The sequence below is a fragment of the Camelus ferus genome, chromosome 8 (assembly GCF_009834535.1).
Source record: "Camelus ferus isolate YT-003-E chromosome 8, BCGSAC_Cfer_1.0, whole genome shotgun sequence".
Taxonomy (NCBI): domain Eukaryota; kingdom Metazoa; phylum Chordata; class Mammalia; order Artiodactyla; family Camelidae; genus Camelus; species Camelus ferus.
Genome location: NC_045703.1, coordinates 30288357 through 30303260, shown reverse-complemented (window position 1 = coordinate 30303260; position 14904 = coordinate 30288357). Strand labels below are relative to the sequence as shown.

At 37.7% G+C, this 14904-nt stretch overlaps 1 protein-coding gene across 1 annotated transcript in view; it reads left to right on the top strand.

The window, feature by feature from the left end:
- The window catches only part of AK9 (adenylate kinase 9), a 102108-nt gene that overhangs the window by 8204 nt on the left and 79000 nt on the right, over positions 1-14904 (top strand). The window contains exons 5-8 of the mRNA XM_032484682.1: positions 100-152; positions 254-350; positions 7258-7370; positions 10739-10927. Of these exons, the coding sequence (XP_032340573.1) occupies positions 100-152; positions 254-350; positions 7258-7370; positions 10739-10927 (452 nt within the window). The remainder of the gene's footprint in view (positions 1-99; positions 153-253; positions 351-7257; positions 7371-10738; positions 10928-14904) is intronic.

Below are 14904 nucleotides of genomic sequence, written 5' to 3'. Positions count from 1 at the left end.
ATGTTAATCTTTGTTACCTGTTATAGAACACACAAATGTGTTTCTCAATTTGGCAATTCTAGTACCAGTTTGTGCTAATATTTTGAATTCATATTGTAGCTTTACCAATTTTGGAAGAACACATTGCCAGTGAAACTGAATCAGGAGTTATGGTAATTAAATCTTAAGTTTCAAAATTGTTATGATTTCTTTAAAAAGCTCAGTATCACAGACCCATTATACAGTCATGTACAATATCTCTGCTTGTTCTTAGTTGCAGTCAATGTTGATCAGAGGCCAAAGCATTCCAGATGAACTTGTCACAAAGCTGATATTGGAGAAGCTCAATTCCCCAGAAGTCTCTCACTTTGGTATGTTTATTTTTATACATCAATGGCTATCAAAGCAGCCTCAAAACTCATGGTTTATCTGAGACACAAATAATTCCTGGAGTTGCTCTTTTTTTTTTTTTTTTTTTTTCTTTTTGCCCTGGCACAGGAATCCCAGAGGACTTCTGAATTCAGTTGATTAGCTCAGATGGCTTTATTTGCTTGTTAACTTGTTTTTTTATCCTTCAGAACCTAGATTTGTTTAAAAAAATTAAGTTTATATGATTCAATCTTCTTTTAATAATGTGTTGTCCAGCTGAAGCATCAAAAATCTGCTGTGGTCCTACATTCAATGCTGACAGCCTCTGCTGCCTGCTTTTCCATTCACCTTGAGTTTCATTACTAAGTCCTGTCAATGGTTACGTTGCTCTGCACTAATTCACACTTATAAGGCAGGAATGGGAACTAGAATAGCACCAGTTTATCCTCTGGCTCCAGATATTGGTTGGTTTCACCTGTTCATCCAGTCTGCCCTCTGACTCTGGACCCAAGAAATCTCCCTGCCCTCGAACGGATGCTGAGCAGGGGTTTGGACCTAATTTCTCAAGACAAAGACTCCTGAAGCTCAGAATGACTAAAAAGAAAAGAGCAAGCACTATGGCATTTGCAAAAGAGGGAAGAAGAATAAAGATGTGTTTGGGAGAAAATCACCCACTTGAAATAGATTTACTGAATGAGAGAAGAAAAATTTAGAGGTCTGCTTTATATTCTCAGTAAGTTAAGAGGGGACATTGTGATCATTAGGATACAGGGATACAAATAAAGTGCAGTACAGTGAAAATCAAAAATGGAAGTTGCAAAAACACACTTGTTACTGCAATCTATATCTATATCATCTATATCTATAGGTAGACCTATATATAATATACAGAATGAACTATATATTTATTAATCCATGTATATATCCACATATCATCTCCTTTATTTCTTACATATGTACACTCTCATCTACCTCTCTATGCATTTATCTATTGACTGAGCATAATAAAGAGAATGAACTTGGGAAAAACCCCCAGAATGTGGGGAGTAAAATGAATAAAAAGGTAAAAAGGACAATCACAAAATTCCAACATAGGTCACTAAATGACCTCAAAAAGTACAGTGATTGAAACTGAAGCAAGTATAAAGGTAGGCAAGCAAATATCTTTTTGTTTATTCTTTACCTCACCTTACTCTTGAAAAAACTGAGTGATTTACATGGCCACAAAAAGATGGCATAAATTATAAGTATTGGTAAAAAGAGAAAAAAATGAAAAAATATATCTATTCAGCTATGCCATTCACAGTGTTCATAACCCTTTTAACTTCTTATTATGGAAAATTTCAAACAGAAGTAGAGAGATTGATATAAAATCCACCCCCATGTGTCCATCAACCAACATCAGTAATGACTATTCTTGTCTCATCTTTCATCTATGCCTCTGCCTACACCCCTCCCCCAACCTACTTCATTTTTAAGCTAATCCATATCATATCAGTTTATCTCTAAATGTTTTAGTATAAATATCAAAAAGATAAAGACCCTTTTAAAATGTATTATCACATTACCATTATCATACCTAAAAAATTAATAATAAATCATCTACTAACCAGTCTGTGGTCAAATTTCACTATTTGTCTCATATAGTTGGTTGGTGTCCATTGTTTCTTTTAAACATTTTTTTTATTGAGTTATAGTCAGACTTTTACAATGTTGTGTCAAATTCCAGTGTAGAGCACAATTATTCAGTTATACATGAACATACATATATTCATTGTCACATTTTTTTCCAGTGTGATCTACCACAGGATCTTGTATATATTTCCCTGTGCTATAGTATAATCTTGTTTATCTATTCTGCATATGCCTGTCAGTATCTACAAATTTTGAAATCCCAGTCTGTCCCTTCCCACCCTCAACCCGTTGGCAACCACAAGTTTGTATTCTGTTTATGAGTCTGTTTTGTATTTATGCTCCTTTTTTTTTTTTTTTTAAGATTCCACGTAAGAGTGATCTCATATGGTATTTTTCTTTCTCTTTCTGGTTTAATTCACTTAGAATGACATTCTCCAGGGACATCCATGTTGCTGCAAATAGTGTTATGTTGTTGTTTTTATGGCTGAATAGTATTCCATTGTATAAATATACCACATCTTCTTTATCCAGTCATCTGTTGCTGGACATTTACAGTGTTTGTTTTTGGATACGGTTTTACATATTGATCAGTATGTCACAAATCCCTTTTAATCTATAAGTTGCCCCTACCTCTTTCTATCATCTTGTGTTTTCTATGCTAAAGAAGCTGGTTGTTTGTCTTTTAGAGTTTCCTACCATCTGGATTTTGATGATTGCACCCTCTGGTATCATTTAATGTATTAGTCCTTCCCCTAGACTTCCTGTACACTGGTACTTGTCCTGGGAGCTGGCAGAGGAAAAGTGGTATAAATGATTTCTTGAGTCTGAGGGCCACACTATCAGCAGGCAATTGCATGGTCACATTCTAGGCATGCACAGCTGGGCTCATTTAAAGGCTACAGTTGGGGCCAGACCTTGAGCCCCTTCTGCGCAGCCTCCCCTCACCCATTCTATAGCATCCCCAAAGGAATTTCTTTGGAAACTAGCAGTCTGCTATACAATTTGAAAGCCTCTGCTAAGCAAAGGTTGGTTCTGACGTTTGGTCTTACCCAGCAGCTTGGTGAAAGGTTGAAGCAAAATTGGAATTGAAGGGGTTTCAAAACAGAGATACTAACTTGGGTCAGGGGCTGGGTGAGGCTGGGTAATTGATAACTACAAAACCTGTAAAGATGGGTATGTCCTGCCAGGGACACTGCACAGTAAAGTATTGCCAGATCAAATCTTAATTTTTTTCTGTACCAGAATCCTTTTATACTTGGAGCTTCTATTGCTATTTAGAAGAAGTTTACACCATCTATAGTGTATATTCTATACAACTGTTGTGCTGTGTTGGTCTTGAGCCAAAATCAGCTTCTAAGAACTACATCCTCGCCCAAGAGAAAAATGTAGAAGTCAATTCCTGGGCATCTTGAGAAGCCCCTCTCGCTTCCTCCTAGATTCCAGAAAAACTCATTTTCCCCAGTGAGTGATGGACAGCCCTGGTCTGGGAATTCCCTGCCCCAGGTGTATCACATTGTGGATGGTACTGCAAGTCATTGGTCACCAATGTGTCCACTCATGTCAGGCTGGCCTGAGGTGAGATGACTGTCAGGCTGGTTAGATGCTAAGCTACCCGATGTCCATGAACCTCTCAACATGTTGATCTAAAAGCAGTAACATGCCATCTTCTGTTTTGTGGGTATAGGGAGTACCTTCTTCTTCCTACTGTGCCAGGAAGTGGGGGCAAAGTGATGGTAGGGGCCAGTTGGTTTCCCCTGGGCAGTGGTGTGAATAGTCTTTCAGTTTTCCCATGGTGGGGGTTATTCAGGCTGGGCACTAGCATGCCAGGTGCCTACCCTGCCTCTTATGGTGTACACAGAGCCTCCAGCAAGTAGTGGTCTGGGGTCTACCATTGCTCCATCTTCAGCATGGAGGGCAGCATGGAGGACTTGGTAATGGTGTCAAAGCGAGATGGGACAGGAGGGAGAATCCTCATCTATGCTTCCATCTTCACATGTGTCCGGGATTAGAGAGGTTGACAGTGGGCCTGGCAGCTCTAAGAAGTATCCCCCTGAGATCTTCCCCAAATTGGGTCTAATTCTTATTCTTCTCTAAATCTTCAATGGGGAGACAAGCAAGCAAAATAACTCTTGTCTCCCACACCTTTTCCATAGATATATTCGTAGGGTCTGGATATAATCATGGTGGCCACTCTCAATGGGTAGAGCCTCCAAATCCATTGTTCAGAACAGGGTTTGGGTTCAGGGAGCCCAAATACTGACCTATCAAGAGAGAGCCAGACTCCATGGAAACAACCCACTCCTCTTCTTCCTCTACCAGGAAAGAGATCAAGTATGAAACTCATTCCAATATAGGGGTATCTCTAAGGTTTAGCGTGCCTGAAAAGCCGCACTTGGAATGCCTTATAAGCTCTCCGGGCAGCTGGTTGGAGTAATGTGCAGGGTGCTGGAGAGCACAGCAAACAGAGGATAGCATCTTTCTGTCACCCACCTGTGATACCCAGATGTCAGGCGGTGTTGGCAGCAGAGGGAACGGGAGGGAAGTCTTGTGTAATCCCTTGTTATTTAGGAGAGGACACGAACTCTGGGGACTGACTGGTCTCTGAAATTATCCGATCAGTAGTAAACTGAGCAAGGGTTGAATTCAATCTAAGGCTAGGCTATGCAGCCCCCCTCACCGAAGTACCCATGGTTGCAGTATGTCAGACCAGGGGGTTATCACCAGTCATCATGTCCCAGGGGAGGCACTGGTCAGCCTTGAAAATGAATTCAAATAAGGTTGTTAATCAAGTAAGGGCTAGATTAACAATAGGAGCCAAACTAAACTAGGTGAGTGCAGAGCCAGGAGAGCAAAAAACAAGAACAGGAGGAGAAAGGTCTGGCCAGTCCTGAGATAGTGCACTGGCTGTGTTTTACCATGATGTGTCAGGCTCATTTAAAAAGCCTCAGGGAAAAAAAAAAAAAAAAAAGAGCCTCCGGGTGGATGCCTTAGGATACCACCACTATTCCACTATTTCAAAGTGTTTCAAAGACAACAGCAAGTGCAAATGAATAAGCCAAACTGGAAAGTAAGGATTTTAGAAAGACAGGAGAGAATCATGATTATAGCTCTTCCATCTAAGACCAAGATAACAGGTCCCGCTTTCTGCCTTTTGAAGTTAAACTACTTAGAATTGCTTCTCTGGGTAGTGTCCAACACATAGTTAGCAGAAAATAAAGTATTTGAGAAAGCTTAGGAGAAATTGGCATCTGCCTAAGCGTTTAATGAGATTTTGGATTTCCATGATAGCTGTTGATCTGGTTTTTTTTAAATAAAAGACTGTGATCAGCATGTTCTTAAGTGAGGATTTTGAGGTTGGCTTACTAAACACATTCATTCATTGATCAACAGATGCTTAGTAACTTTTTAAAAATTTCCTTTTTTAACATTTTTTAAAATTTTATTTTAAATTTATTTTTGTTTATGTTTTGGGAGAGAGGTAATTAGATTTATTTATTTACTTTTATTGGAGCTTGAACCCAGGACTTTGTGCATCCTAGGCATGCCCTCCAGCACTGAGCTATACCCTCCCCCAACTGTAACTTTTTTAATTACACAATTTTAGGCATTGTATAGGATAGCATTTCTCAAACTTTTGGGTCTCAAGACTCCTTTACACTTACAAGAATTGTTGAGGCCCCAAAAGAGCTTTTGTCTATACCTGTCTGTATTTATCATATTAGAAATTAAAACTAAAAAAAATGTTTAAAACATTTGCTTAAAATAATAAAATCACTGCATGTTAACATTAATAGCATGTTTTCTGAAAAACAATTAAATTCTTCAAAACAAAAAATTTAGTGGGAGGAGTGGTATTGTTTCACATATTTGCAAATCTTTTTAATGTCTAGCTTAAGAGAAGACCTAGCTGGAATCCCACACCTTCTGTTCAGTCTGTTGCAGTAAGTTGTTTTTGTTGAAGTATATGAAGAAAATCCAGTTTCACACAGACATGTAGTTGGAAAAGGGAGGAGTATTTTAATGGCCTTTAGAATAAGCGGATATTCTTGATCTGACACCAAAACTCTATAAGGGGAAGTTTCTTAAAGTTTGGTTGCACTGTGGAATTGGAAACCATGTCAATGAACTTTTCAAAATCTGTTACATTAAAATCCATTGGTCCCTCTGGCACCTAGAATGGGTCTTGTACCCATGCAGAATTTGGGGGCACCATCCATTGGTCATTTGGAAAATACTGGTTCACTGAGTTTTGCAGATCTTCCAAATTTTGACATATTTCATTATACATTATCAAAAAGTCACATTTGTTAATGTCATCACTGATATCAGGAAAAGCTTTAAGAATTGGGTAGCTGTTTAGTTTATAGCGATGGATACACGTTTTCCAAAATTTAACTTTTCACTTGAATTTTAAATTAGCAACAAGTACTGTCAGTTGTCCTTGAAGTGACAGCCTCACTCCATTCACTTTTTATAAAGTGTCTGTTAAAAGTCAAAGTTGAATAACCATAATTTGTCTGTCAGTTGTTCCTCCCAGAAAAAAATGTCCTATTAAAACAGGAGAAAAATTGGTTGAAGGCCTTTAATTTCCAGTAAAGGAGTTGAGACTTTATTCTATTAATAAGAGAAAGGTTTCTCAAGCAAGAGACTGACATAATTAAAGAAATATAATAAGGAAATCAATATGATGATGGTATCCAGGGTGAATTTTAATGAGAAGATTTAGGTTTCTGAGGAGGGATGTAAGCCAATAAATGTACTAAGCCAAAATCATATTGATAATGTTCTGTTTCTTAAAATGTATGCAGGGTACATGGGTATATTATTACTCTCTATAACTTACATAAACATTATATACATATATATTCAATTATATTATGAAATATTAATTCAAGAAAGAAAAATAATACCCCATGCAACCCCTATACGATACCTTTACTATTCATCATATGAACTTTCCTAACATGAGTTCAAAGAATTATTGACATAGAATTTCCTTCCATAGGCACCTCATGTGCCTAAAATAAATTGATTTGAAATTTTTAAAGATGTCTCCTCCTAGCCCAGTGGTTTTATTTATTATCAGAAAAACATTATTCACAGTTATACTTCATGTGGTAATAACTTTAACTATCAATTTTAAAATGTTGACCGATGATTTTAAGACCAGCATTAGTATTCACCAATAACTAGATGATAGTTTTATAAAGCAATAATAATAAGCCCATGTTCTCATATATTGATAAACCTTTAAAATTATATTTTACTCTACAGGCTATATTATCACTGAAATGCCATCACTTTCACAGGATGCCATGACTACTTTGCAGCAAATAGAATTAATTAGAAAGTTAAATTTGAAACCTGATATTATAATCAATATTAAGGTAAGAATATTAGCTGTCTTTCTAGTATAGTTAATCATTCTCTTTGATAGTAGTTAAATTCAAGGAATGTTTTCAAATTTTTTAAGGAGTTAGGGAAATAATTCATCCATCAATGATGGGGACTGAATTCTATTTTCTCATACCTCTGTGCTTTTGCACCTACAGCTCCAACCATAGGAAACACCTCCTTGTCTCTTCACCATCCTTTGAAAGTCAGTTCATGCATCATCTCTGCAGAACTTTCCCTGATGACCAGCCCTTCTACACTAACACAAGCATTAACTAAGTCTCATTCTGTGTCTCTCTCTCCTTATCTCCTACACCTGACTCATCACAGGAAAGTTAAATACTTCTCTGATGACCATTCATGTTGCTCTTTTCCATCATATTACTTCACTTTATTGTAATTGTCCGTTTTCCTTCTAGATTCTGCCTTATTTGAAGGCGGGAACCATGTTTTACTCCTATAAACATCAACTTGTGCAATAAATGGTACCGAGTAGGTACCTAATAAGTTTGCCAGTTAAGTAAAATGAAAGAATGAACAAATGATTTGGATGTATGAATGTTAAAGAACACTGCTAGATTAGTTAAGAATCAATGCTGGGTCCTATTCTGAATTCTCTTCTTTATCAACTGTAGAATTTGGTAAATCACATTTAGGAGCCTCAATTTCCTCTTTACAAAGATGATACAAAGATAGCTGCCTCATAGGAGTGTGGTAAGAATGCAGTGAGGTGAAGGATCACTTGTTTATTTGAAAATGAATGATAAGCTTTTATAATACCCTGTCTGACTCACCAAAGGGTTTGACAACTCAAAATAAATTAGATGGTTCTCAGCTCAGACGCTGGGACTCAGTGGCATGTTAGGGCCAGCTGTGAGAGAGGGGTGGTGTGCAGTGCTGAGTGTGGTGTCATCTGCAGCCCCAGCCACAGGTCATTGTCGGAGGCCAATGTACAACTTTGAGCATGTCACCCATGTGAACATGTGAAAGTGCATATAATGAAGAGAAGAAAAAAATCTCAAAACAATTAACTGAAACCAGATATAAAGCCTAGGCCATGGAAAATATAGATTATATAGGAAATTAAGACCTAGTGGAACAAGAACACACAGATATACAGGCCACAAGGCCCCAGATACTCACTAAATTTGGGTCATAAATTTGGTTCTAAGTTTGATGAACCGAGGGGAAATGTGACCAGATATATAAATTCACATTGTCCACAAAAAGACAAGCCATTCACCAGGAAAAACAAAATGAGAGAACTATCTTCCATATCGATTGTTAATGTAGAGAATGAAACCCGTAACTCCACAGAAGTGTGATACTGGGTGTCCATGGCAGTTCCCACAGGCAGCCAGGGCATAATCAGAGGGCCGAATATGAGACAGAACTCAGTACAACACACACTGCTCTGATGGTTTGGCCTTACTGGGGATAAAGTCTGGGATTTCTAAAGCAGATGTTCCTGGCTTGGGATCCATGAATCCTTAAGCATCTGTGAACCTCCTAAAATTAAATGCAAATTTTATGTGTATGGGCATTTTTCTGAAGCAAAAGCCTATGGCTTTCATCATTTTCTGAAGGAGTCTGTACTCCCAAAACAAACCAAAAAAACCAAAAAAGTTAAGGGCCAGTGATCTAGTATAGCAGGGGTTCTCAAGAGTTTGGTCCTAGGGCCAACTGCATTAGCAGCACTTAAGAAGCTTGTTAGAAATGCAGATTCTCAGGGCCCACCCCAGAACTACAGAAACTCTGGGGGTGGTGTCCAGTTGTCTGTGTTGAAAAGCCCTGCAGGTGACTCTGATGCTCACTGAAGTTTGAGAACCAATGCTCTGAGGCACAGCCCCCAGATTCACCCTCAGATTAATTAATCACTTTTTACAAGTGAAAGCAGGAGACAGCTGAAGGTAACAGTCTTTGTCAAGAACCCACAAGGTGGGTATTCTTCGTTGCCAAAACATACAAATGCATGCAAATACACATTTTTTTAAATAAATTACCAGAATGGGTTGAAATCTTTTTCATGAAAAATTAGACAGCTTGACTAGGCCTTCTTGTAGAAAAGCCTTTTCTTAAGAAAAAGAAGAAAGAAGCCCAAAATATTGCCTCAGTAAATACCCATCCTATCTCCATCTAGAGGTGGTCTGAAGAAATTGGAAAATGAGCATGAAAAGTGCTAGAGTTTCTTGCTTCTGGGGGGCAGGGGAGGGTATAGCTCAGTGGTAGAGTGCATGCGTAGCATGCTCAAGGTCATGGGTTCAGTCCGCAGTACTTCCATTCAAATTAATTAATTAAGCTAATTACCCCCCCCAAATAAAATAAAGTTCCTTGCATCCTTGTTTCTCAAAATTGTGCCCCATGAACTGTCAGAATCAGAATTATCAAGGATGCTTGTTAAATGTCTGAGCTTCACTCCAGACTTAATAAATCACTGGGGAAGCAGACATCTTTACTAATGGCTCTCTGTATACAATTACACCCTAATGTCTGAGAACCACTACCAGAGAGTGTCGTCCAGAGTTTTAAAAGCAGGATTACAGCTCAAAACCTTAGCTTACCATTAATAATGTGTGACAGAGTTGGGGCTATGGCTCAGAAGGCCTGATTCTGAGTGGTAGTTTCCCCTCATGACATTGTGATCTGAGACCAGATCCTTAACCTGCCAGAGAAGTCCTTCTCTGATCTGCAAAATGGTTTTAATCATAATATTGGATTAGCTCTTTTACTGGGTTAGTTTAAGAATTGAGTAAAATATTAAACATGTGGAAGCACTTGAAACAAGAAAATTACTTGTAGACTTTGGTTTTGGCCTTTTTTACTACCCAGACTCAGTTTTCTCTTTTACAAAACAAAAAGGTTAGAGTAGAATAGATAATGTCCCATCCATGACGCTATTTTATGAAATTCTTCACTCATAAAGTTGTAAATAATAGTAAATACTATAAATACCTCACTTTTTGTTTGAAAAATGTGGATATTCCTCCATTTTTGTCCATTCCCAGCCTTTTCAAACTAATCTGACAGAGTCCTCCTGTGTACCTTTGCTGACTAAACTAATTTTCAATCCTATAGCTCTTTCTACTCTTCTTCTAATCCTTTTTTTCAATCTTAGAGCTTCTGATACTTTCTCATGTATATTATTTTTGAGCAAAGAAACATGTTGTCATAGCATAAAAGTGGTATCTTGTGCCTCTCTTGGCATGTTTCTAATGAACATGAAATCTAATTCAAAATACAATTTACAGTATTGCATTTGCTCAGGGCCTTAAGGAATTTTGAGGTTTATGTATTGCATAATATATGAATAGGAGGTAAAGGCATATTCAAAATGTTTTAAGTGATCGCTAATGTTCCTTAGTGCCCTGACTATGATTTATGCCAAAGAATTTCTGGGCAAAGGCAGCATGATACTACAGGATACATATACACAAGTGATCAGTGGGATCCTGAAGTCATTGAGAAACGTAGGAAAAAGAAGAAAGATGCCCAAAAGGAAGGAAAAGGAGAAGAGGACGGGGAAGAGGAAGAAGAGCAAGAAGAAGAAGAGGTAATATCCCGTTCTGGATAATACATTTTTTAAATTTACTATAATTAAAAGGATAACATGATTGATAGAAAATAGCAGATACTAGAGAAAATTATATTTTCTTTAAATTTTTATTTAGTCTGGAGGAAATACAAAAATATTTCATATTTTTAAGAACTATTAGATCATCATCTGGAGGTCATCAAGTTTAATCTTCTTGTCGGTATAGAAGTCCCTCCATACACTGACTGCTAATCTGCTTCATTTCACAGCAACAGAGTTACTGGTCACCTACAAAGTGTCAAGCACGATGCAAGCTAGACTAAAGTCAGTGCTAGTAAGCATAATGCAATAGGGCCTTGAAAGAATCTTCTACCATGACTTAGTGAGGAAATTTGATATTAAGAAATCTGTTAATGGGTGATGGGCTGGATTTGGTCCCCTGAGGTGGGAGCAGTCTTTGCTCTCATGAAACACAGAAATTAAATAATTGCTATAATTTATAAATTATTATAAAGAAATAGTATTTCTATTAGGCCTAGACTCTGTGAAGTCAGATGTTAATTTTATAGATGGCTACAATGCAAATCATTTGCCTAGTAGACAAGATGAGACCCAAAGGCTACATTTTTACTGCCCTGTAGGATATTAAGCAGCCTTGTTTAATCTTATTATTAAGTTTGCAATCTTATTTCAGTGATTATATATACTTCAGCTTTATCATCCTGCTAGTTCCCTCACTAATGAGTTAAATGAATTTTTGACATCTGTTCTCTCATTTAAGAGTAGATCTTAAAAGTTCTCATCATAAGAAAAAAAATTGTAACTGTATGATGATGGATGTTAACTAGACTTATTGTGATCATTTCACAATATATACAAATACAGCTGACCCTTGAACAACTCCAGGGTTGGGGCACTGACCCTCCATGCAGTTGAAAATACAAGTTAACTTTACTGTCAGTCCTCCATATCCATGTTTTTTTATCCTACCAATGGCAGATCATGTAGTACTGTAGTATTTACTATTGAAAAATGTCCTCCTGTGAGTGGACCCGCACAGTTCAAACTCACATTGCTCAAAAGTCAGCTGTATTGAATCATTATATTGTACACCTGAAATTAATGTAATGTTACATGTCAATTATATCTCAATTTAAAAAACCTGTTAATATAAGAAAGCCCATTTAAAAACAAAACAATCTTCCCTGTGCAATTAAGGCATTAGACAATGCCCAGCATCTGTTCCAGATATTTTTAAAAGGGCAAACCTCATAGCAAATAGGAATAGAAGTGTGTCATTTTAGCATGAATAAAGAATACCATTACAAATCAAAAATAGTGAGATTGAGGGGTCACAACTCAGTTACAGAGGTCACAGTTATGTCAAACTGTGATGTCCACCAGACATTAATTGGAAAGAGTGAGGACCAGGGTAGGCTAGGACTGCACCATCCAATATGGTAGTCACTAGCCCTATATAGATTTCAATTAATTCTAAGTATATAAAATTTAAAATTAAGTTCCTTAGTAGCACAAGCATCATTTCAAGTGCTCAGTGACTAAATATTGCTGTGTCTTCCAAACTGACAAGCACAGACACAGAACGTTTCCTTTGCTGAAGAATGTTCCATTGGACAGCTGGAGAGTATGTGTCCTTCTTTAGGGGACAGCTGCCTCTCGGCTCCAGCCCAGCCCACTTTTGCCACGTGGAAATGCTAGCCTATTTTTATCAGGTAGTCTGGATTTTCCAGAGAAGCCAAAATCAGTGTTTTAAAATAAAAGTAGTTGGCAGCTTATCCAAAGATAAGCGGGAAAGATAAGCAAATTATGTCTTCAGATTGGATTCTGCCCCAGGGGCCTGGTTTCCTGTGATCTCTGCCTAGCGGAATAGCCATGGTCATAAGTCAGACAGACAAGCCTGCCACCCAGTTGGGTTGAGGGCTAATAATCAAGTGAACATGCTCACGTTCTGTACACACAAATGAGAGCAATCTCCCTGAACTGCTGAAATAACTTTAATAATGTTCTCTTGGCTTCCACTTTCCTCAACCCTTCCCTTCCCACTCCATTCCATTCAAAACAAAAATTTGACTGTCCGTGACTTTCTATTACCTGTTGATGAAAATCCAAACACCCTCACATGGTTTACAAAACCATGGACCCAGCCTCTCTGGTCTCGTCTCCCAGTCTGCTCACTGGATTCCAGCTGCGCTGGCTTTCCTGCTAGGCTTCAACTGTGCTGAACTCAGTAGCACCTCCAGCCTTTGCTCTGGCTGTTTCCTAATCCCTCTGCCTACCACATGCTTCTCTAGAGCTTCTTCATGCGCCTGCTTCTACTCATCACTCCACCCTACCCTACAGATGACATCTTCAGAGACCAGCCAGCAAGCGACTCTCTAAACCAGAAACAAACTCCTGCCTTACATGACTTTAAATATGTTCATAGCCACTTTTTTAAAAAGTAAAAAGAAACAGGTGAAAGTCATCTTTAATAATATATTTTATATAATACCATATATCCAAAATTTTATTTCAACATAAAATCAACAGAAAAATTCTAAAAGCAGTACGTTCCTTTTCCATGCTAAGTTTTTGAAATCTGGTGTGTATCTGACACTTGCAACACATTGGATTCACACTTACCACACTTCTAGTATGCTAGTACCTGTACCTGTAGCTAGTACCACACTGGACAACACAAGTCTAACCTTTTACCCTGCTTTATTTCTCTCACAGTACTTACTTTCTGAAATTATCTTATTTGTTTACTTGCTTATTATCTGTCTATCCAAAGAATGGAAGCTGTATGCAGCAAGGACTGTATCCCCTGTGCCTGTAACAGGCTTGGCATATAGTAGGTGCTTAATAAGAAGTTATATACTGACTGAATGCAGGAGTGTGCTACCAAAGCCCTCTGCTAGAGAGAAAAGAGCATTAGTGTCTTTTGGAAAAGATACCATATATTAAGCCACTTTGAAATGTGCAATCTTTGGTCCAGTGATTCTACTTTTAGGAACTACTCTAAGGGAAAATGTTAGCAATATAAAGACTTATCTACAAAGCTATTCAGTGAAGCATTATTTAGAATTGTGAAACATTCTTGTCCAACTACAGAATAATGATTAAGCAATTGGGGGGATGAAGAAAGAGATAAACCTAATTACCTCCCCTGCAAAAAAGAAAAAATACAGAAAAATAAACAATTGTATATTTAGGGCTGTTAATGTATTATTTGACCATGAAAATAGTATTTTAAAACATTTCAAACAGGTTATGAAATGGCTTATATAATAATACAATTCAAATTGTATAAAATATGGATGCCTGTATATTGATAAAAACTAGAAATGATTAATAATTAAGATAATAACTGTGATGACAATAGTAGGATAATATGATATTGAATGCCTAGCAGGTCTTGGGCTGAGAACTGCACATACTATTCCCTCTGCCTTGAAATGTTCTTTCTTCAGAAATCTGTGTCTCTACTCAATGTCACTTCTTCAGAGAACCCTTTTGTGACCACCTTCTCCCATCACTCTCTATCTCCTCTCCCCTGCCTCATCTTTCTTCCTAGCTCTTACTACCACCGCCTTAACTGTGATGTATCTATTTGTCTACTTAGTTATGCTTCGTCTTCCCCAACTGGGATGTGAGCTCTAAGAGCCCAAGGGTCTTAGTTTTGTTCTTTGTTGTATCTCAAGTTCCTAGAACAGTGTCTGGCACAGAGTAGGCACTTAATCAATCATTACTAAGTGAATGAATCAATGAGCTACAAGCTTAGGTATTCAGAGAAAATCTAATTTCTTTATTCTGTCTCTAAAAATCTGGTTGTTCTTCCCTACTTACTGGGGAGCAAAAAGAAATTAACAAGTATCCAAGTCAATTTAAAGCTTTATTCCATCTGATAAAGACCCCTCCGGGGTGTTCAATCTTTCTAAAATAAAAATCCTCAGTTTCTCATCTTCCTCTCCCTGCTTCTCACCCCAAAATGG